General features: G+C 47.9%; 1 protein-coding gene and 1 pseudogene across 1 annotated transcript; one reads left to right on the top strand and one right to left on the bottom strand.

The window, feature by feature from the left end:
* The first annotated feature begins 1,029 nt into the window (after positions 1–1,029).
* LOC101615641 lies at positions 1,030–1,449 on the top strand (annotated as a pseudogene).
* Positions 1,450–6,327: 4,878 nt separating this feature from the next.
* On the bottom strand, positions 6,328–18,169 carry Isg20 (interferon stimulated exonuclease gene 20). Its single transcript, XM_004658083.2, has 4 exons — positions 18,141–18,169; positions 17,627–17,878; positions 8,332–8,532; positions 6,328–6,461 (listed from the first exon to the last, which is right to left on the bottom strand). The coding sequence occupies exons 2-4, from the start codon at positions 17,852–17,854 to the stop codon at positions 6,345–6,347; spliced, it is 546 nt and encodes a 181-aa protein (XP_004658140.2). The 5' UTR covers positions 17,855–17,878; positions 18,141–18,169; the 3' UTR covers positions 6,328–6,344.
* Positions 18,170–24,253: the final 6,084 nt, after the last annotated feature.

Below are 24,253 nucleotides of genomic sequence, written 5' to 3'. Positions count from 1 at the left end.
TCAACAAGGAGGGGCCAAAGGGAGGGGGTACGTCATGGATGAGCCTAATAATGGTACCAAATTGACTGTATTTCCTGAATACAAAAGTAATTAATAAAAAAAATTTAAGCTTATTACAAATAAAAATAAATAAGTAAATGGGGTTTTTAAGAAAAAATTTCTACATTCCTAGCCATCAGGGAAATGCAGATTAAAACTACGTTGAGATTCCATCTCACTCCTGTCAGATTGGCCACCATCATGAAAACAAATGACCATAAATGTTGGTGGTAATGCAATCTGGTCTAGCCATTGTGGAAGTCAGTGTGATGGTTCCTAAGACAGCTAAAGATTGATCTACCATATGACCCAGCTGTAGCACTCCTAGGCATATATCCTAAGGACTCATCTCATCATGTTAGAGATATTTGCTCAACCATGTTTATTGCCGCTCAGTTCACAATAGCTGGGAAATGGAACCAGCCTAGATGTCCCTCAAGTGATGAGTGGATTATGAAGATATGGCACATTTATACAATGGAGTTCTACTCAGTAATAAAGAAAAATGAAGTCATGAAATTTGCAGGAAAATGGATGGATCTGGAAAGGATTATAATAAATGAGGTAACCCAGGCCCAGAAAGCCAAATGTTGCATGTTCTCTCTCATGTGGATCCTAGCTACAGAAGACTGGACTTCTGTGTAAGTAGGAAGAAAACTTAGTAGCAAAGGCCAGTAAGCTAGAAAAGAGATCTAAATGGTAGAGAAAGGAAGGGAGGGGGTATTAATAGGATGGTATTGTACATATGTAAGTAGCAGAATAGATTACTGGGGGTGAAAAGGCCTAAGTGAGGTCAGGGGAAGAGACTGAGTAAAGGAAAGGTGGAGGGAGGGCTAATCAAAATCTAAAGGGATATAAATAAATCATATGGAAACGTTACCTTTTTGGACAATGGAACACTCAGGAGCCGTAGATTAAGGCTAGAAAATTTTTAGTGAGTTCAGGTGGCGGGAGGCGGAGCGGCCTGCAGCATCCGCATGTGCCGCCAAAATGCCCAAGAGGAAGGTGAGCTCAGCCTACGGCGCGGTGAAGGAGGAGCAAAGCGCAGGTCGGCCAGGCTGTCCACTAAACCAGCTCCTGCGAAAGTGGAAGCAAACCCCAAAAAAGCAGCGGGAAAGGATAAACCTTCAGACAAAAAAAGTGCAAGCAAAAGGGAAGAGGGAGCAAAGGGCAAGCAGGCTGAAGTGACTAAGCCAGAGACTAAAGAAGACCTACCTGCCGAGGAACGGAGAGGCAAAGAGCGAGGAGAGTCCAGCCTCCGAGGAAGCGGGAGAGGAAGACGGCAAGGCTGAGTCGTCATCGTCCGTGTCCATCAGCATCCCTGTCTCCTTCTTGTACAATCCAGAGGATATTTTTTATCAACCATTTTGTAAATGCAAGTTTTTTAGTAGCTCTAGAAACATTTTTTAAAAGGAGGGAATCCCACCTCATCCCATTTTTTAAGTGTAAATGATTTTTTTTTAAGAGGTGAAATCATTTGCTGGTTGTTTATTTTTTGGTACAACCAGAAAATAGTGGGATATTGAATTGTGGGAGGCTTTGACTGTCTTGGGTGTCAGCTTAACATTCCATAGGTGGGGGGTTAGTTTTAGATCCTACAATACAAAGCATACTAGATGGCAACTTGGAGTCACATTTGTACATTTAATATGTCTTGAATATTTTCAATTACTCCTAGTCTGTGTTTTTAATAGAACCATTTCCTAAGAAAAAAAACAAACAACCACTCCTTGGTCACGGCCTGTCAGCACTGTGTGCCTCTGTGACATCTCTAGCTGTGGTAGTCCAGTGTTCTTAATAATTTTGATAATGTACTGTGAAAAATTAAAAACTTGTGTTTGCAGTGTATGTGATACTAAAATTGTGAACCAGTGGGAGTTGAGTAGAGATTGTGAGCATTTGAAGATGTTTGTACACAAGAGCCTATTAAGGAAAAATGGCTCTAAGATTGAAGCTGGGTGTCACTGGAATCACTTCTAAAGAAACAATACATGGTCTTTAGATTTTTGGTACGTGTGTCAAGACTTGCGTACAATTGAAATGTTTGTGTACTGTTCCTCAGCACCAATAAAAGTATGAAAATATAAAAACAAATTAGTGCCAGGAATGGGATACCTTCCAGTAAGTTGTTGGCCAGGGAGATCCCTGATGCCCCCAAACATTACAAACCACTGCCAAGGCTCTTGGTTTCCCACCAGGAATAGATGGGAAGACCCTATTGCTGAAGCTCCACACTTGGGCAGCGAGGCCATTGAAAATTCCTGCTGGAACTGAGCAGATAACCTCCTCCACATAGCATAGCTGACAGAAAGCTGGAAAAGTCACATTGCATGCAGTTCAACAGGAGACAGAAATCACCAGTAAAGATACTCAACAGTGGATACTGCAAGCCTTAAATTTTGCCAGCCAGGCCAAATGAGCCAATGGGTGCAATAGTGGCATGTCTATCATGGTTGAAACCAACTGCCCTCTAATTGGACTGGAGGCCCGCTCCATAGGAGGGAATACATCTCTGATACTGAAAACCTACAATGGAGTAGTCATGAGCCTTGTTAGGGGTGTAATGTCTTCTGGTGTCTGGCTAAATGTATATACTATGCTCACCAAACTGCCCACTAAGCACTTCTCTTAATGTTCATACCCATATATTAATGCTACTCTTACTTTTGGTTAGAGAAGCTTCTCTTCTTAGATGACAGTGACCTTTGGATGACTCAGAAGGCACCACAGTTCTGAGAAGTGACAGAGGAGTGCTCAGCACTGAAATATCTCTATCATATCTTCCAAGGCCCATTGTGGAAGAGGTGGTGGAAAGAATGTAAGAGCCAAAGGAAGGGTAGGACTCCTTACAACATGCTCCTCCAGACACAAAATGACCTCATAGTGCCTGACACTATCTACACAAGACCATCATAATAGGATAAAAAGATGATGACATCAAAATAAAAGAGAGACTGATTGAGAGGGGGAGGGGATATGATGGAGAATGGAGTTTCAAAGGAGAAAGGGGGGAGGGAGAAAATTACCATGGGTTATTGTCTACAATTATGGAAGTTATCAATAAAATAAATAAATAAATAAACCATTAAAAAGTTCACATCTGAGCTAGGCATGGTGGTGCATCCTTTAATTTCAGCACTTAGGAGGCAGAGATAGGAGGATCACCATGAGTTTGAGGCCAGCCTGTGACTACAGAGTGAGATCCAGGTCAGCCTGGGCTACAGTGAGACCCTACCTCAAAAAAAAAAAAAAAGAAAAGAAAAGAAATAAAGACAGACAGAAAGAAAAGAAATTTATATCTATAATACCAATGTACTGGAGGCTGAGGCAGGATTGTCATAAATTTGAGGTCAGCCTGGACTACAAAGTGAGTTCTGGGACAAACTAGGCTATAGAACAAGATCCTCCCTCAAAAGATTTAAAAAAAAAAAAAAAAAAGGAAAGAAAGAAGGAAAAGAACCTGGCCTGGTAGTACTCACCTTTAATCCTAGCACTCAGGAGCCAGAGGTAGGAGGATCATTGTGAGTTCGAGGCCACCCTGAGACTACATCGTGAATTCCAAATCAGTCTGGGCTAGATAGAGTGAGGAGAACATATTCTTGGGCTCCAGAGCACTCATGGGGGGGGGGGGTGCTGGTACAGATGTGAGCACACTCAGTTGTGAGCACCCTTGGGAATACTCGTGCACACTCAGGTGTAAGCACACTGTGCTCAAATCCTGGGCTTGCTCAGAAAATACTTCCAGGATTTCTATGGCTGAAAGTGAGAAATGAAAGATGCCAAGGACCCCGCCCCAGGGGTATCTGGGACCAGGCATGGGTGAAAATACCTGCCCCACAGTTGAACTGAGTCCAGACCTTTCTATCAAACACAGTTCTTCCCTCAGATAAGCACACCCTCCCTGAAGTCCCTTGAATCTTCAGGTGGCCCCTATTAGGTAACTAGATAAGACATTCGCAGTCTTGGGCTAATAGATTAAATAAATAAATAAATAAATAAGTAAATAAATACATAAATAAATACATAAATAAAATAATTTTTTTAAAGAAATGGATAGCTGAGTGTTAATGAACAATTCAGGTTGAGACATGAACCATTTTTCTAGCTCTGGGAGGAAAAGTGACCTCCTAGGCTGACATGACCTTCTGAATTGTCTGAAAAGTTATTAATGACTAACCATTCGAGGCAGGATCCATGAAGCCCTAAAGCTTGTGAGATTATTAAATAAAGGGAAGCCTTCCAATAAAGAACAGAGACACACCATTCCATGGCACGCATCACTGAGTCCCGGAGGAGTCAGTGAGTCTGTCCCAAAGAGATCTATCAATCAGCTGAACAAAGAAATTAAAGGAAAGTCGGGGATTTTGTTTTTGTTTTTGTTTTTGTTTTCATTCTGGAGATTATAGAAATATTACAAAACCAGCCTACTATGTAGATTGGGGCCAGTGGTCTCTTTGGTCACTGTCCCCTCTCACCCTTGATGGAACTGTGCCTGCTTTGCCGTGAACTCTCTACCCACACTGTGCTCTCTGCTGGGTCTGAATTCTTTCGATGGAAATCATAAGGACTGGGGACACAAGGGATCTGGCCTGAGATTCTGGCGGCCACACATGATATACCTTAGATTTCAACACTTGGCAGGTGCTTAGGTAAGAGAACTCAAGGAGTTCTTAAAACTTCTCGTCTGACACGTGGAGACGCTGAGGCACAGGAAGGTAAATAACTTGCTCTTCGTTTCACAGCTACTAAATGGCAGAGTTCCGCATTCTGACCTAGTTCTGTCTGACTCCAGACTTCCTCATTTTTACAAATAAAGGGGAAGGTGAAAGGTGACTCCATCGTGCTTCTGGTACCCCTGGTTTTGTCTCAAGATGAGGTGCATGCACCCCCCACCCCCGCAGAGAGCCACCCAGCAAACAATGCTACTCTATGCATAATGCAACGGGGACAGGGAGACAGAGGCAGCCATTCATCACATGTCACTCAGACTTCAAAGTGACTTCTTGGATCCCCAAGATTCGAATTATTAAGAAAATTGAGCAAGGCCTGGTGGCCCAGGCCTGTAATCCCAGCTTCTAGGTAGGCCGAGGCAAGAGAATTACAACGTTATGACCAGCAGTAGCAAACTAACTGAGACCGTATGTCAAAATAAAGAGTAAAAAAGAAAGTGGGGCTGAGGCCAGGCATGGTGGCACATGCCTTTAATCCCATCACTCAGCAACAGAGGTAGGAAGATTGTTGTGAGTTCGAGGCCACCCTGAGACTCCATAGTGAATTCCAGGTCAGCCTGGGCTAGAGTGAGACCCTACCTTGAAACACCAAAAAAAAAAAAAAAAAAAAAAAAAGTGAGGCTGAGGATGTGGCTTGGTGATTGGGCACTTGCCTAGCATGGGCAAGGTCCTGGGTCCAATGCCCAGTACAAGGGAGAAAAGAAAGGAGGAAAAGAGGGGGGCAAGGGGAGTAAAGGAGAGAGCTGAGGATGTAGCTTAAGGTGGAGTGTTTGCATAGCATATATGAGGTTCTCGGTTCAATTCCCAGGACCACAAGGAAGAAAACAAAATGTTCTACATTTAAACTGGGTATGGTAGTGCATGCCTATCACAATTCCAGCATTCAGGGAGCTGAGACAAGAAAATCACAAGTTCAAGGCCAGCCTCGGACTATTCAGGAAGACTCTGTTTCAAAAGAAGAGGGCTGGAGAGATTGCTCAGTGATTAAGGTGCTTGCCTGCAAAGCCTAAGGACCCAAGTTTGATTCCCCAGCACCCACATAAAGTCAGATGCATAGGGAGGTGCATGCATCTGGAGTTGGTTTGCAGTGGCTAGAAGCTCTGGTGCTCCCGTATTCATTCTCTCTCTCTCTCTCTCTCTCTCTCTCTCTCTGCCTCTTTCACTTTCTCTCAGATGAATAAAATATGGAAAGGGGGAGGAAGAAACAGTTCTCTCACAGCCACTCCCACCACATTTTCTTGGAAAGTAGGGATTCAACACTTGCCGGTGTCCTGGGCTCACATCTTCCTTCTTTGTCAACTTCATGCAGACTGGATTCCAGCCACAGCTAACCCAGCTCAGAAAAACAAAAGACTGATGGAGATGAGTAGACAAAATATAAAGCCATTTTATTACTAAAGACACAATTTTCCAAAAGCAAAAAAAGTTGATGTCTTTTTTTTTCCTGGTTTTTTTTTTCTTTGCCCCTTTTTTTTTTTTTTTTTTTGTCTTTTGAGGCCGAGTCTCACTCTGCCCAGAGCTGCAGTCTTGAAGGCATGAAAGTATCTGCTCCCTGGAGAATGGGTTGAAAGGATTTCACTTTGACACAGCCTGGCCGGACGGTCCTCGCTGGGCTCGGATTCGCCGAGAGATCAGGTAGAGCTCCATGGTGGCCCTGGCGTCCTCCACTGAGCTATGTCCCGAACGGTTGTTCTGTGGGTACAGGTGGGTGGGGAGCAAAGGGATGGTGCATCTGGATGCCTGGTGGTGCTTGCTTGCACCCCAGCTTTCCCATTCCTGAGGTAGGCCAGTGAGTCAGGGTCTCCCCGGGACCCAACTCCCTGGATTTAGAAGGGTGACATTAAGTGGCTGGAGCTGGCCTGGCTTTGCTGGCAGATGAGCAAGGCCACTCTAACAAGGCATACAGATCATGAAAAAAAAAAAAAAAAAAAAAAAAGGAAGGACCTCCCTCAAGGGGCTTGGAGAAGGCTGCTCAGAGAAGGAAAGGGCAACAGCAAGTAGAGACCAGAAGGCCTGAGCTGGGCGTAGAGGAGAGGGTGAGAGGATGTCAAGTGTCTTGTACCTGCCCCACGGGGCTAGAAGCACTTAGAAACTGTGGCGGTTTGAGTCCGAGGTCCCCATGAAGTCCTGTGTTATGAATGTTTGGTCCCTAGCTGATGGCATTGTGGGAGGTGGAGCCTTGTTGGAGAAGGCGTGCTGTTGGGGGCGGGATTTGGGGTGCTATAGCCAGCTCCTCCTTGCCATCTCTTGCTGCGCTGTTGTCCACCTGCTGTGGCAAGGAGGTGATTGCCAGCCTCTGCTCTATTCCCTGCCATCATGAAGCCAAAATGAAAATTAACATTAAAATTAAAACTTTCCTCCAATCAACTGCTTTTGGTTGGGCGCTTTATATCAGAAATGAGAAGGTAACTACAATAGGAACCACGGAGAGAGAGCCACGAAAACAGGAGCTCTGTAAAACAGGGTAGGAAGGTGGAAGCTGGGGTCCACTAGGGAAAGCCTTGAACCCTGGGTGATGGAATGATAGGACCACAGAAGTCAGGGGTCACGCAGTCTATTCAGGGACAAGGACCACCACCTCTTGGTCTGTATAATGTTGCTCAATGCACAGAGCTGGGTCCAGTTATCTCCGAGGTAAACCTGAGGCTCATATACTGGCAAGTGTGTCCAACCCATGGCCTGTGGGCCACATGTGGTGGAGGATAGCTGTGAGTGAGTGCAGCTCAACACAAAACCATACACTTACTTAAAACATTGAGTGTTGCAATATTTTTGTGACTCCATGTCATAGTTCTCCAATGTGAGCTTTGTAGATGTCTGCAATGTGTCCTAATGTCAAAGGACTAGGTGCAAAGGATTATAGAGCTGGATTTATATCCCATACCCACTGTAGACACCTTCCACCACCCCGCCAATTTTCCTGGCTTGCCCTAATGTCCTGGCTGTGACCCAGTGTGGGACCCAGGAGGCTGCTCAAGCCTGGCTATTTCCCAGGTGTCCCTCTGTCCAAGGTGACCTTCCTTTGTTCATAAGAGTTCCTTTCCCACACACTCTGGACTGGGTGTTGGTGACATGGGTGAGGCAGTCCAGCTCAGACAGATGCTTCTCACTGAATTATCACTCCGTGTTGTCAATAAGCAGGTAGCGTGTGGTCTGTGTCCCATGTGCTGTGCTAGGTGGCCCTCTTCCCCACCAAGGACCTGAGCTACACCACCCTCGCTCGCTTGATGGGTGAGGGAACAGAAGAGTGGAAGAAGAGCCTCCACGCCCTAGCGCTGTGCCGTCTGGAGGAGGAAGCCGCAGGTGGCTCCGGTGCCCCACCCCCACACATAATGCACGTGACCTCTCAGGAGCGGAGGGAGTCTTGGGGTCACATTTTTCGACTAGAGACCCTGTGCCTGCTGTGTGGAGACCTGGAAGGTGGGGCCTAGACTCAGCATCCCTAGGAGGCTGTGCACCCGGAGCCAGCCTCTGACCTACTGGGCACTACTAAAAGCACTTAGAAACTGTGGCGGTTTGAATCAGATATGAGGAGGAGGAGGAGGAGGGAGCAGTTGCTTACCTGGATTCTCTTGTGCAGCAGGCGCTCACTCAATGCCCGCAGAGACACGCGCTTGCAGTGGTCCAGCCTGGCTTCGCGCCACAGCAGCCTGTCTGTGGATGTGTCGTAGATGGCATAGCGGTTCATGTCCTCCTTCAGGGCACTGAAGTCGTGCTTCAGGTCATGGCCCACCACCAGCTTGCCTGTCAGGAGCTGCAGGATCTGCCCAGGAAGACACATGCCCCACACATGTCCACCGGGTGCTCTAGGTGGGCAGGAGCACCCTGATGTGGTCATGGAGTCGGCAGGAAGAAACCCCTCCTGGACTTGCTATGTGATCTTGGAAAAATCACCTTCCCTCTCAAAGCTTCCAAACGTGTCATCGATGAAGAGAGGCTCCGCTGCTAAAGTGCTTGCCATGCAAGCATGAGGACCTGAGATCGACCCCTCGGCCTCCATGTAAAAGCCGGGCACCGCGATGCATAGCTGTCTGGAATCCGAGTGCTGGGGTGATGAAGGAGCAGCTGGCTGGGGCCTGCTGGCTAACCTACCTAGCTGAACCTATGAGCTCCAGATGCAGCAAGAGACAGTGTCTCAAAACATAAAGTGTGTGTATGGGAGGGAGAACAAAAACAAGGTGAAGCCGGACATGGTGGCTCACACTCCTAATCCCAGCACTCAGGAGGCACAGGGAGGAGGATTGACATGAGTTCGAGGCCACCCTGAAACTACATAGTGAATTCCAGGACCAAAGATGTAAGAAAAATAAATAATAAATAAATAAGGTAGACAGCAACTTAGAAAGGCACCTGACATTGACCTCTGACTTCCACACACAGGTGTGCACATATCCACACACACACACGTGTGTGTGTGTCACACTCAGAGAGGGAGGAAGAAGACCTGGTGCCTCCTCAGGTGGCAGGTCGAAGTTCAAGTCTACAAAAGCCCACCCTGGATTCGTGCTTTGACTTCAGTGGAAAGGGAAATGCTGGTCCCTGCTGAGCACTCCCTGTGCACCAGCCTTCGTGGACACTTGTCACATGGACGGTGTCCTCTAATCTTCTCAGCATCAGTGCTCCGGTAGACAGAGTAATGACTTCTGTGTCCATGCCCCACTGAGAAGAACCTGTGACTGTGTTCCTGGCAGAGGAGACCTAATGTGCAGGGGCGGGTTTAGATAGCTAACCAGAGGGCCTTAAAGTGGGATGATTTCAGGCCGGACTCAAGTGACAATGTACCTCAAGTGTGAGTGCCTGGTCCCAGTCCCCAGCACCACAAAATTGGGGGGTGTGAGAAGGCTGGATTTTCCAGGGTGACCTGGGTGGGCCTGGCATAGTAGTGAAAGGGCCTTTATTTGTGGAGACCAGTGATTCCTTGTGGGAACTCGCTTGCTGCTGCTGGCTTGGAAGTTGGAGGAAGGGAGAGGATAAGGTGCTGCGGCCACCTCCCGAGGCGGGAAAGGACAACCGCTTGTCCTCCAGAGCCTGAGGCAGAGCCAGCCCTTTGGACACCTTAATTTTAGTCCCACGAGCCATGGACTTGCAAAGCTCTGAGACAGTCAAGTCATATTGTTTTGGAGCATTTAAGTTGATGGTTTTGTTCAGCAGCCACAGAAAACAAGTCAGTCATGAGGCAGGACTGGATTTAACCAAGCAGAGAAGAGTGACATTATCTGTCCAAATTGCCCCTAATGTTTTTTAAGTATGTTTGCAAATTCTCACACATATATATGTATTTGTATATACATATATAATATTTAACTTTATTTATTTATTTGTGAGAAAGAGAAAGAGACAGATAGAGCAAGAGAATGGATGTGCCAGGGCCTCTAGCCACTGCAAACAAATTCCAGTTGTGTGTACCACCCTGTACATCTGGCTTACATGGGTATACTAGGGAACTGAAACTGGGTCCTTAGACTTCACAGGTAAGCACCTTAACCGCTAAGCCATCTCTCTAGCCTGACACTGTCTTTTTAAAAGATGGAATCTAGTTCCCTCTCCTCTTATCCAGATTGGCCTAAGAATCTCCTCATTCTCTCTGGGAGGGGCCAGATCCTGGGAACTTTGAAACAGCATGTAGAAGGCTTTGCCACCTGGAGCCAGGACTGGTGGTGCCTGTGATCCCAGCACTTGGGAGGTGCCAGCTGGAAAATTTCGGGAGTTTAAGTCCATCTTCTGTGGGACATAGTGAGTTCAGGATCAGACTGGGTGACATGAGACCACCCAGAAGCTACCAGGCTGGGGAGACCCTGAGGAGAGGTCACAAGCATGCCAAGAGAGCTTGGCACCTGCCACCAGCCAGCTGCAAGAGAACTTTCCTAGGACTCCAGCCTCTCTCTTCACACTGTCCCAGCTGCTGCACCCTCCCGTCCACCTGGCCCAGCCCGACCACAGGGCAGGTGCGTGAAAGAAACAAGTGTTGACATTGTTTGAACCATGCTGTTTTGGGTGATTTGCTGAGCACCGCTAGGGAACTGGAACCTTTACACCACTATTTAGTGACAAAGCCCTGGCTCGTCACCATCACCTCTCTTTAAGTTTCAGATATTTTACTTATTTATCTGTGAGAGAGAGTGAGAGAAAGAGAGAATGAGTCTCTGTGTGCCAGGGCCTCTTGTCGCTGCAAACGTACACTGGATGCCATTTGACTTTACATGAGTACTGAGAAATCTAACCCAGGCTGTAAGCTTTGCAAGCAAGTGCCTGGGACTGCTCAGCCATCTCCCCAGCCCCTTCTCTTCACACCGTCCCAGCTGACGCAACCTCCTTTCTACCTGGTCCGGCCAGACCACAGGGCAGATATTTAAAATACCAAGCCAGGCCAGGCGTAGTGGCGCACGCCTTTAATCCCAGCACTCGGGAGGCAGATGTAGGAGGACTGCTGTGAGTTTGAGGCCACTCTGAGACTACAGAGTGAATTCCAGGTCAGCCTGGGCTAGAGTGAGACCCTACTTCAAAAAACAAACAAACAAACAAACAAAACTAAAAACAAAAAAACAAACAAACAAAAAGCCAATCCAGGCACAGTGGCTCATGCCTTAGAAGTTTTATTTCTGAAGGAGGGAATTACCATGGGATACTTTTTATAATCATGGAAAATGCTAATAAATTTTTTTTAAAAAGAAGTTTTATTTCTTAAATTTGTGTGTATGCACACATGTATTTGTGTGCACGGGCATATGTGTGGAGGTCAGAGGACCACTTTCAGGTTGGTCACTGCCTGTCCACCTCATTGGAGGCAGGGTTTCCTGCTCTGGATTTGTGTTCTGCTGCTCTTTGCTGGGGACATGGGAAGAGTTTCCTGGCTCTTTCTCCCATCTCACCATCAGCATCTGCGTGCTGGGGTTATAGAAGCCTGCCACAGCTTCCTGCTTTTTCTGTGGGGTCTGGGGATCAAACTCAGGTTCTCTAGCTTGAGTTTCAAGCACTAGCTACTGAATTATCGCTCCAGCCCACACTCTTTTAACCCTAGCACCAAGGAGGCTGAGGTACGAGGATCACCGTGAGTTCAAGGCTGGCCTGAGACTACAGTGTGAGTTAGAGGTCCGCCTGTAGTACAGTGAGACTCGGCTTTATGAAACAAAATCAAGGCTAGAGAGATGGCTTAGCAGCTAAGGTGCTTGCCTGTGAAAGCTAAGGACCCATGTTCTACTCTGCAGATCCCACATAAGCCAGATGCACAAAGGTGAGGCAAGCACAAGGTCACACATGCCCAGTAGGTGGCACAACTATCTGGAGTTTGATTACAGTGGCTGAGGCCCTGCCGTGCCAATTCTCTCTCCCTCTAACAAAAATATTTTAAAAAGAAAAACAAATAAAAAGAAAGAAGACTTAAAATACCATAGGAAAGGGAGAAGACAGGGGTTTCAGGGTTTTAGCGAGGCTTTTTATGGGAAAGTTCCTTCTGGTTGGAAGAATAGAATCTGGTTGGAGACATGACATTTTAAACTACCCAAAATGAAAAAAGACACACTATCAGCCCCTGCCTTAACAGTTAAGCCAACTGAGCCTGTCAATCACCTGACCAGAAGACCCCTAAGGAATTCACCTGAAGACATGTTCCGGAGGTGGGAAGAATAGTTATCCTCATAATGAGGTAAGGTCTTATACTCCCAGAAGCCCTCCTTTGGTACAGATGTTGCAGGTCTTCATTGCAAGGCTTGCTCATTTCCTGAGCTCTGACTTAAGAAGTATAACCTTTCCTTTTTCCCTTTCTGTCCCTTCTTTGGATACTGGCCCAAATCTTAAACATGTTGCCTTGGCTTTTTTTTTTTTCCTGTTTTTGCAATAAATCTTTGCTTTATTATACCCTGTGGTCCATATGTCTAAATCTTCATGGTTGCTGGGGAAGGGACTCAGTGATGGGAAGAAAATCTGCAGCGCTGGCACAGAGGCAGCCCCAAGGGTGTCATGTTCCTGCAAGCCTCCCTCCCAAGCTCCAACACACAGCAGGGCAGCGTTCATTCACCTGGCTGGGAAGGGACACCTGGAGACAGAATAGAGTGGTTATCCCCCAGCCTGAGCTCGGCCAGTCTTCCATCTTCATGGGTAAACAAAAAATTAAGGGGAAGGCTAGAGAGATGGTTTAGCGGTTCAGGTGCTTGCCTGCAAAGCCTGAGGACCCAGGTTCAATTCCCCAGAACTCATGTAAGCCAGGTGGACAAGATAGCGCATGCCTCTGGAGTTCGTTTGCAGTGGCCAGAGGCCCTGTTGTGCCCATTCTCTCTCTCTCATCCTCTCTCTCTCAAATAAAGAAATAAAATATATTGAAAAAATTAGGGGGACATGGCAAGAGAAAGAAGTCCCTCACCATAGTCTGATTGAAGTTTCTCCTCAGCTGAGAGTCAAGAATTCCAGCACGATTAACAAAATGTGCTGTGAAGACAGCCTGCACTTAAGGAAAGGCTCTCTTGACCAGCCCACACCCATACTTGGTGAGTGCTATTCTGTTCCTCAGTGTCTCTCTGTCAGTTAATGCTTTAAAGTGTGTTAAAATGTTCACCAGCTGGCTCTGCTACTCACAGGGTCTGTTAGATGTGGCCACTGGGCAGGGCTTTTTCTCAGCTTGGGGGTCTAGGGAAAGCATGCCTGCTTAACAGTCAGTCACCTGGGGAGTGTCACTCAGACACAGTGGCTCTTGGCATTTGTGAGGGACGGGATCCATGGTATAGTACTTGTGTGACACCCATGCAAGCCTCCTGCGTTCTTTACATCACCTCTACATTGTAACACCTGGCACAATGCACAGTTATGGGATAATGGCAGGGAAAGCACTCTGTACGTGTTGAGTATAGATATGATTTTTTTGAAATAGTTTGGAGCTGTGGTTGGTTAACTCTATTTGTAAGAAACCCATGGACATAGAGGGCGGGCTGCAGAGATGGACTCAGGAGGCGGGGTAAGGGCCTGAATTCTGCATTCCCAGGCGGCCATGGGACACTGCCAGTCTACAGACCACACTGAGGCTTCCAGAGACGACCACCCGCAAGGCACGTGACCCAAGAGCATGGGGCAGGTGCAGCTTGTGTGCAGAGGGGACACAGTGTGTGGCTGGGCGCTGTGGTCATCTGTCTTTCCCTGCTAATATCTTTTATGTTCTAGAACAATGAGGCCTGTTTTTCCCCCATTGAGGAGCTTGGCCCAGGCCCAGTTCACACAAAGCCTGAAGGAAGTGGTCCACCATCTCAGAGCCAGTCTCAGCCAGAGGGATTATGTCACTGGGATGAGGATTCCTGGGGAATTCATCATTTCCTGAGCCCCACAGTTCCTGGAGGAGTGGGAGAGGCCGTACCAGACCCCACGAGATTTACCACGAGATAAGACCAGAAAAGGTCAACAAGTAGAAGGAAGAAGAAAAAGGGAAAGAGAATGGTCCGCCTAACAGGACTCTTGAGGGCAAATGCTAAGGCCTGGGCAGGACAGACTGCTGGATTTGGGGTGTGGCTACAGGTTAGGGGCCTTCTCTGGGCCTGAGTGATCTCTGAACTGACAGGCCCCCAGGGCCCAAGAGCAGGCAGGGCTGCACCCACCTTCTGTGACAGCAGGAAGGGGAGAGGGGAGGAATCGGCGGGCAGGGCCTCGGGACCTGTCAGAAGGCTGGAGAAACACTGGGACTGGAAACTGGTAAATTCCTGGAAAGAACTGAAGTGGGGGTGGGGGCCATTTGCCGAAGTTCTTTTCTCAGCCAGATGCCTCGCTCATCTCACTGGAGGTCCAGTTCACAAAGGAAGGAGCCGAGCCAAGATCAGATAGTCTAAGGGGCCTGTGCGCATCACACAGCCGTAGAGTTTCAAACTCAGTTGCCGTGTCTGACCCCACCAGATAACAGTTACCAACACAGTCACCTCCTGAGTGCTTCCTGGCAGAGGGCACTGTGGGGGCTCCCACTGGCACTCAGAGAAGGAGGTTGTGAGGCAGGGCTTGTCACGTCATCTGGCCAGACGGACCAGAGAGGAGTGTGCTCAGGTCAGGTCAGGGAAGTGGCAGGCCCCGGCACACTCCTTCCTCTGTGGTTTCTTCTATTACCCAGCATTCCCCAGATAAGCCTGACCCAGAGCACTTGGGTCCACTCCAGACGCTCTAGATCACAGTGCCAGAGGCAAGACCTTGGCAACTGTCCTCTGATTCTGCCTGGCTCGTCAGCGTGGAAGCCCGGTGGCTGCTGGGAGCCAGCAGCTTCTTTCTTCCACGCATCCGTCCCTTCACTGCTGCCTACGGCCACTCATTCATTCGCTGCAGGCTGCCATGAGAAGTGGCTGCAAGCAGGAGAAGCGGAGGACTGTTGTCCTTCCAGAGTCCCTTCCTGTCATCTTCAGCAGGGGCTGAGCTCCCCTCCCCCTCTTCCATTGTGTTCCCTGCCAGGCTCTCCAGTGGTTTTGCCTCTGGCTCATGCCACTTACCCTAGGTTGATGGCACAGTGGAGCCGCCTTACACCTGGATGAGCTCCAGAGAGACCTGCCAGATGGCAGAGCCCCAGCCGGACACTCTGGCCCCAAGCAAAGCCACGGGGCGGGATCCAGTTGAGACTACTCCCTGTTCACAAGCTACCTCTCTCCGCATTTGTCTGAACTCTCCAAAGCGACAGGTAAGCCCTGAAAAATCTCTCTTGGATTTCCAAAAGAAGGGGGTGAGGTGCCAGGCAGAAGTCCTGAACCTGGGAACTGACATGAATCACAACCTGCCGGGTCTTTGTGTGTGTGTGTGTGTGTGTGTGTGTGTGTGTGTGTGTGTGTGTGTGTTTGCTTGTTTTGAGGCAAGGTCTCACTCTAGCTCAGCCTGAACTGGAACTCATCCTGTAGCACCAGACCAGACTCAAACTCATGGGGATTCTCCTGTCTCTGCCTCCCAGGTACTAGGGTTAAATGCATGCACCAGCATGCCCAGTCTCTGCTATTACTGGCTATCTATGGCCCTAACTTGTCAGGCTCTCTATAAGTCAGGGTTTTACTGACATGTAGGGCCAGATGTGTCTTTGCTGTGTGCAGCTACAAGGCAGAGGACTGGTGAGCAGCAGAACTGCTCACCCACTAGCTGCTGGCAGCAGTCCCATTCCCACCAAGCTGAGAATCAGAAATGGCTCAGTGGAGGGCAAAACCTCATCTCATGGACAACCATCATCCTAGACAATGGTCAGACCCAGCGATGTGGGAAGATAGGATCAACTGCATTACCCTGTAAAAGATGTCATCACACCACAAAAATAAAAGCAAAAAGTGACATCTTTAATCCCAGTACTCATGAAGTGGAGGCAGGAGGATTAGAGTTCAAGGCCATTATGTGCTACATAATGAGTTGGAGACCAACCTGGGCTGTAAGAGACCATCTCAATAAAAGAAAAAAGAAAAGAAAAGAAAAGAAAAGAAAAGAAAAGAAAAGAAAAGAAAAGAAAAGAAAAGAAAAGAAAAGAAAAGAAAAGAAAAGAAGGGGTTGGGACGACGTCTTAAAGGTGCTTGCTTGAAGTCCTGCTAGCCCAGGTTCAATTCCCAAGCCACCCATATAAGCCAGATCCAAAGAGTGACTCATGTGTCTGGTATTGGTTTGCAGCAGCCAAAGGCCTCGGTGTCATGTTCTTGTGTGTGTGCGCGCATGTGCAGACATGCACACACAAGTGAAAAGACGGGAAGAGCAGGGCTCCTTGAAGAAGTCTCGGTGCCCTATAGTGCCAGCATGACTGAGTAAGCCTGGCTCCCAGGTTCAGGGCTCCGGCCTGGCCTGAGGAAGCCCAGGGGGATTAGGATACCCCACAGTCAACATGGGCTGGCTTTCTGCTTGTGGAAGCTGAGCCTACTCGTTGCTCCCATTAGAGAAGGAGATGGGGCGGCGTGGGGGAGGAGGGGACTGTCTGAGGGACCTGCCTGAAAGCCAGTGCTGGCAAGCCCTACATACACCTGCAAGATGCTACCTGTATGTGGGCCTGAGCAAGAGCTGGCAGCCTTTGGTCCTCCGGGATCCCCAGCACATTTTGTGGCCCACGGGGCTGATCCGATGGCAGGAATGGTGGTCGAGGCCTGTACTCCCAGCTGCTTAAGAAGCTGAGGCAGGACAGTCAAAGCCCCAAGGCCTACCTGAGCAACTTAGTGAGACCCTGCGGCGAAATGAAACGAAAGAAGCTGGAGGTGTGAGCAATTGGCAGGGTGCTTGCCTGGCGTGCTCAAGGCCCTGGGTTCAACCCCAGCCCCGCAACAAACCCAAGTCTTATGGATGATGAGTGGGTCCCGCTCTCAGAGGCCTGAACCAGCCAGATACTCAGCGTCTGCTCGTGAGGCCGAGGAATGCATTCGCTGGGTGTGTCCGAGGGGAACAACTGCAGTTCTAATCTTGAATTTCCCCAGGAAGCTATGAACTCGCTGGCCCTATTGAACCTGCCCAGAGGTGACTAACCCCAGGGAAGTTTTCACTTGGGCTTTCCTTTTAGTCATGCAGAGAAACAGAAAGTTAAACCGGGTGAAGGGACAAGAAGGGCTTTGAGCTAAGCAGAACACTGGTCTGAGAAAAGATCTCTGTTGGCCCAGGGCGGCATGCTGAACAGGAAAGGGTGAAAACAACACACGGGACTCAGTTTCCCCATCACAAGATCAGGAAGGTGAACCAGATGCCCTGAAGGTAGCTCCAGGTGGAAGCCTAAGGTCCTCTGGTTGTGGGAAGCCTTCTTCTGATTCGACTATGAGGGCGAAACCTCTGGTGCTGGTGCCTCCGTGAAAGGACCTGTCCATGGTGGTGTCACTGGCCACAGACCCCAGGAAAGGAGCTGTGGAGGTGGGAGAGGGTCCCTGCGACCCCTTTGGCTTGGCTAGCTCCTTTCCCTCACTTACCTCTAGCCTAGCCTCGGCAAACGGTGTGGCTGTCACCATGTGCTCAGGGGTGACTCCGCTGACCCGGCTTCTGTAATCCGTGATCTCTCCCTCAGGCCGAATGAACTTGTCGTACAGCACGGTGCCATCTAGGTTGACAAGGCTGCAGCGGGCCAGGCCACTCACCCGAGAGGGCCCCAGCCCTACCATCTCGCAGTCCATGGCCACCACCTCTGGGCTGTGTGCCATGCTTCTTGGTGACTCTCAGATGCTCTGGAGGAGGTGGGAGGGTGTCACTCAAGAGTCATAAGCCTCCAGGCATCTTGGGACACCACCCAGCCAGCCTATACCCTCGGCCCTGCCCTTTGCCTCCAACTCCACCTGGCAACAGGGGAAGCAGGCCTCTTGCCACCCTACCCCCTGCTTCTCCATCCCGTGGATCCCACAGACTGCTGGTCCTGTTGGCTGCCTGGGGACCAAGAGGCTCCCTCCCATTGCCTCCCAAGCCAGGCTGCTGTGTGGCTCCTGTCCTCACCTCCCTGCCTCTGTGCCCTAGGCTCTCGTCTGCCTCTCTGCTGTCCCTTGTCAGCTATTGCAGTCGCTCTGGGCAGTGACTCATCTCTCACTGGAGCCGGGCATCCCGACCCTGTTTCGCTTTCTGGTTTGTTATCAAGGGAAGTCAGGGGCGGGCGGACAGGCGTGTGGGCTGGGCCACTCCATCGAGATGCTGGCAGGTGGGGAGCCGGCAGGCCGACTCAGGGCCCACCGCATGCCAATTCCCTCCTTTGGCCCAGCCCGCTTCCTCTCAGATGACGCGTCTGACTCGGAGAGAGCCGATTGCGACATCTTTCTTTGCTTTCTCACCCTCCACCCAGAGAATAAACATCTCCAGGATTGGAGCCTGGGGAATGTCCCACAACTCCCGGGACCCGCTGCCAACCTGATATTCTTCCAGGTCTTCTGAGGGCACAGCAAACTGCTCTTGGAACATCGTCTATTAATCAGCAAGGGCCAAGGGAGACCGCGGGGATTCTTACTGGATCCACAAGCTCAGGGGTGCCTCCGAGAACCCAGTTTCAAGCTCAGGCAGTCTGAAGTCAAACAGAGGTGAGCCTTGAGGTAAAATCCATCATCCAGGCCATTCTTCCTAAGAGGCTACCCTCTCCCATGCTGGGACTTTGAGCTTATAAAGTCTAGTGCCTGGGATACAAAGAACACTCTTTTTTTTTTTTTTTTTTTTTTGAGGTAGGGTCTCACCCTGGATTTTTATATATAGGAATTAATTACAATTTGGTCCAAAATAGAATGGAGGGCTGGGCATGGTGGTACACGCCTTTCATACCAGCCCTCAGGAAGTAGAGGTAGGATTGCTGTGAGTTCAAGGCCACCCTGAGATACATAGACCCTACCTTGAAAAACACAAATATAAAATAAAATAGCAGAATCAACATTCCATGTAGAACATACTCGTTGCACTGTGACAATGAGGTAACAATGACTAGGGGAGAACAAGGCCTGCTTGCCACCCAGAGTCTGTGTACCGTGATCTAGTGGTCTCTGATGTGACAAAGACTTGTGGCTTGGAAGGGAACTTCCCGTTCTGTGGTGTTTTTGCCAAGTTAGGTGTCTGACTTTAATGGACCTCAGAACCAAATGCTAGTGATCTAGGGCTTGAGAGAGTGATGGGGCCTTTTTCAGCCTAGGTGGACTTGACTCCAGTGACGAAAGGGCCAGCCAACTCAACAGTCACTAGGGCCTCACATCAAAGAAAAAGGAATGTGGGGGCTGGAGAGATGGCTTAGCAGTTAAGGCACTTGCCTGCAAAGCCAAAGGTTCCAGGTTTGATTCCCCAGGACTCATATAAGCCAGAGGCACAAGGTGGTGTGCCATCTGGAGGCCCTGGCATGCCCAGTCTCTTTCTCTACCTCTTCCTCTAATAAATAAATAATTAATTAAAATAAATTAAGAGGAATGTGAGCAAGAGGGTGAACAGGGCAAAGATAAAGGAAACATAAAAAGACAAGAGTGTTCCGGGGAGGGGTCCCCCAAAGACAGAGGGGGTTGCTGGGAATATAGTATCTCATTAAAGAGAAAAATCATTCTTCTCCCCATCTCCTTAGCATATCTTTAGGTGGTTGCTAGTCTCTTGACCAGTTGCCAGCGAACTGTTCCTCTATCCCTAGGGCTGGAAATACCTCGCATTCACAAAACCCTGAGTTTTATCCCAGTGCCACATGAACTAGTGTAGGCACACATCTGTAAGCCCAGCACCAGGGAAGTAGAGGTAGGAAGAGGATCTATTCAAGGTCATTCTCAATCACTCAGTGAGCTTAAAACCAGCCTACCGGGGGGGGGGGGGGACAACAACGTTATGAGCTATGTTTCAGTAACAAGGTGCTTTTTCTGTTTGTTGGGCAGCTGGTTTAAATCTGAGGCATAAACATATTTTTGGTGCTGAGTGTGGTGACACATGCCTTTAATCCCAGTACTCAGGAAAGGTAGGAGGATTGCTATGAGTTTGAGGCCAGCCTGAGATAGTGAATTCCAGGTCAACCTGGACTAGAGCAAGACCCTAACTCAAAAAAGCGGGCAGGGGGGAGTGTAGAGATGGCTTAGCGGTTAAGGCACTTGCTTGTGAAGCCTAAGGATCCATGTTCAACCTCTGTACAGATCCCATGTAAACCAGACGCACAACGGTGATGCAAGCACAAGTTCACACGTGCACACTAGGTGGCGCAAGCACCTGGAGTTCAGTTTCAGTGGCTGAGGCCCTGGTGCACCAATTTCCTCTCTCTCTCTTTAAAAAATGTTTTTGATTATCATTCTGAATAAGCAATGTTTGCTTGGGTTCAGTTTGGGGACTTTGTTTTTCAAATACTTTTCAAAAGATGCTACATTTGGGAACTGGAGAGATAGCTCAGCAATTCAGGCACTCGCCTGAAAAGACTAGCAACTGGGGTTTGATTCCCCAACACCCACATAAAGCCAGATGCACAATGGCACATGCATCTGGAGTTCATTTGCAGCAGCTGGAGGCCCTGGTGCAACCATTCTCTCTCTCTCTCTAGCTCTCTCTGTTTGCAAATAATTTTTTTTTAAATCTTTTTTAAGAGTCAGGTGTGGTAGCACATGCCTTTAATCCCAGTACTCAGGAGGCAGAGGTAGGAGGATCACTGTGAGTTTGAGGCCACACTGAGACTATGTAGCGAATTCCAGGTCAGCCTGAGGTAGAGTGAGACCCTACCTTGAAAAACCAATATATATATTTTAAGCTGTTACATTTGGGTTGGGGAAATGGTTCAACAGCTAAATGTGCTTGCTTACAAAGGCTTGCCAGCATGGGATCAGCCCAGGTTCAAGTCTCAATACCCATGTAAAGCCAGAGGCACAAGGTAGCACATGCATCTGGAGTGCATTTGCAGTGTCTAGAGGCCCTGGTATGTCCATTATCTTCTTTTCTCTTTCTCTGCTTGCTAATAAATTAACAAAACAAATTAAAGTTGTTACACTAACTGAAGAGGAGATGAACAGGTGACAAAGTCCTGATAGGTAAACTGTGGAGTGTGGCTCAGTGGTAGAGTGTTTGCCTAGTATGTGAGGCCCTGGGTCTGATTCCTAGCACCTCAAGAAAATAAACAAACCAGTAATCCTGTGTAGCAGTTACTGTCTCGTTGCTGGGAGAAAACATCCAAGTAGAAGCAGCTTATGGAAGGAAAGGGCTTATCTGGAGTCATATAGTTTTGAGGGAATGCTTCACCATAGCAGCTAAAGCAATGCAAGAGCAGAGAGCCAGGCATCACGTCTTTCCATAAGCAGGAAAGATGTAGCAAGAGTGAGCTCAGTGCAGTCAGAGGGGCTGGACCACAGCACCCCAAAGACCATCCCCAACAACATGCCTCCACCAACAAGGCTCCACCTCCAAAGACTCTACCAGCTGGGGATTAAGCATGAGACTGAGTTGCAAAGGCATAAGGCTATGGGAGACGTTGTACATTCAAACCACCACATCCTGTTCCTTTACTTGAAAATATATTGATAACCCCCCAAAGATCAAAGGAAGGTTTATCAGGACCCTAAGCGTACTGTGATGACCTGAACAGCAATCTCCGTGCACAGGGCAGGCTCTTGAGCATCTCCTGTGTCTCCAGCCCAGAACAATTCCTTTCTTCTGGATCTGGTACCTGCTCAGTGATGCTGGCTTCCAGACTACATCTCCAAGTCTTCCCTATGTGCCCACAGTCCTTTTCTCTTTCTGGCTCACCCTACCCATCAGCCCTCACCTTTCCAGGTTCCTATGCCTGCCTGCAAGTTCTCCCCACTTCCATCTTCATGTCCTGCTGTAAACTTTCCCCAGATTTGATCTCATGTGATGCTGTCACAATTCTTTCCTGCTTAAAAATGTTGCAATTTAAAAGAACAACAACAAAAATGTTGCAATTTGAACCAGGCGTGGTGGCACATACCTTTAATCCCAGCACTCAGGAGGCAGAGAGAGGAAGATCACTGTGAGTTTGAGGCCACCCTGAGACTAAAGAGTGAATTCCAGGTCAGCCTGAGCTAGAGTGAGACCCTACCTTGAAAAACAAAAACAAACAAAAAAAAAAGTTGCAATTGGGATGAAGAGATGGCTTAGCAGTTAAGGAGTTTGCCTGCCAAGCCTAAGGACCCAGGTTTGATTCCCCCAGTACCACATAAGTCAGATGCACAAGGTGGAACATGCATCTGGAGTTCGTTTGCAGTGGCTAGAGGCCCTGGCACACCCATTCTCTCACACACATTCTCTCTCATCTGCCTCTCCCTCTCCAAATAAGTAATATTTAAAAAATTTAAATGTAGCAATCACCTGTGGTCAAAAAGAAAGAGGAGGGCTGGAGAGATGTCTTATCAGTTAAGGTGCTTGCCTGCAAAGTCAAAGGACCCAGGTTTGACTCCCCAGGACCAACATAAACCAGATGCACAAGGGGGCACATGTGTCTGGAATTGGTTTGCAGTGGCTAGAGGCCCTGGTGGCTCATTCTCTCTATATATCTGCCTGTGTCTGTATCTCTCTCAAATAAATAAAATATTTTTAAAAATACTGTGCTGTCCAAAAAACCTCAAATATCTTAAAACAATTTTGAGCAACAAAAATAAGGCTGGTGGTATCACCATACCCGATTTTAAAATATATTACAAAGCCATAGTAACAAATACAGTATGGTCCCAGGCGTGGTGTACACCTTTAGTCCCAGCACTCAGGAGGCAGAGGTAGGAGGATTGCTGTGAGTTTGAGGCCACCCTAAGACTACATAGTGAATTCCAGATCAGCCTGACCTAGAGCGAGACCATGCCTCGAAAAACCAAGGGGAAAGCTGGGTGTGGTGGTGCACACCTTTAATCCCAGCACTCCGGAGGCAGAGGCAGGAGGATTGCCATGAGTTTGTGGGCAACTTGAGAATACATAGTGAATTCCAGGTCAGCCTGGGCCAGGGTGAAACCCTACTTTGAAAAACCAAACAACAACAAAAACAGCATGGTACTGGCACAAAAGCAGACGTGTAGATCAATGGAACAGAATAGAGGACCCAGATGTAAGTCCGGGTAGCTATAGCAACCTGATCTTTGACAAAAATGCCAAAAATAACTCATTGGAGAAAAGACAGCCTCTTCAGCAAATGGTGCTAGGAAACCTAGATATGTATCTGTAGAAGGATGAAAATAGAGCCTTATCTCTCTTCATGCATAAGAACGAAGTCCAAATAGATCAAAGACCTTAATATCAGATCTGAAACTCTGAAACTGCTACAGGAAAAAGTAGGGGAAACCCTTCAACATATTGGTCTTGGCAAAGACTTTCTGAATATAACCCCAATTGCTCAGGAAATGAAACCACAGATCAACTGCTGGGACCTCATGAAATTACAAAGCTTTTGTACAGCAAAAGACACTGTGAATAGAGCAAAGAGGCAACATATAAAATGGGAGAAAATCTTTGCCAACTATTCATCTGATAAAGGATTTATATCTAGGATATACAAAGAACTAAAAAAATTAAATAACAAGAAACCAAATAGGCCAATTAAAAAACGGGCTATGGAACTAAATAGAGACTTCTCAAAAGAAGAAATACAGAATGGCATATAAACATCAAAAAAATGTTCTACATCCCTAGTTATCAGGGGAATGCAGATTAAAACTTCAGTGAAGACTGGTTAAGGCATTTACCTGCAAAGCCAAAGGACCCAGGTTTAATTCCCCAGGATCCACGTTAGCCAGCTACAAGGTGGTGCATGCATCTGCAGTTTGTTTGCAGTGGCTGGCGGCCCTGGTGTACCCATTCTCTCTCTCTCCCTCTTTCTCTCTGTCAAATAAGTAAAAAATGAAATATTTAAAAATATAATAAAAATAAATAAAACTACATTGAGATTCTGTCTCATTCCTGTCAGAATAGCTATCATAATGAAAACAAATGGCCATAAATGCTGGCAAGGATGCAGTAAAAGAGGAACCCTTTTACACTGCTGGTGGGAATGCAATCTGGTCCAGCCATTGTGGAAATCAGTGTGGAGGTTCCTGAGACAGTTGAAAATAGATCTACCATATGACCCAGCTATTCCACTCCTAGGCATATATACTAAGGACTTGTCTCACTCCCTTAGAGATACTTGC

This window comes from Jaculus jaculus, chromosome 3 (assembly GCF_020740685.1).
Source record: "Jaculus jaculus isolate mJacJac1 chromosome 3, mJacJac1.mat.Y.cur, whole genome shotgun sequence".
Taxonomy (NCBI): Eukaryota; Metazoa; Chordata; class Mammalia; order Rodentia; family Dipodidae; genus Jaculus; species Jaculus jaculus.
This window is presented reverse-complemented; position numbering and strand designations above follow the sequence as displayed.

Coding starts and splice junctions, on each gene's coding strand:
- Isg20 (XM_004658083.2), bottom strand. CDS start 17,854: ATGGCACACAGCCCAGAGGTGGTGGCCATGGACTGCGAGATGGTAGGG. Junction 8,533..17,626: donor TTGCCGAGGCTAGGCTAGAG/GTAAGTGAGGGA, acceptor CTTCCTGGGCAG/ATCCTGCAGCTCCTGACAGG. Junction 6,462..8,331: donor TGCTGCACAAGAGAATCCAG/GTAAGCAACTGC, acceptor CTGTACCCACAG/AACAACCGTTCGGGACATAG.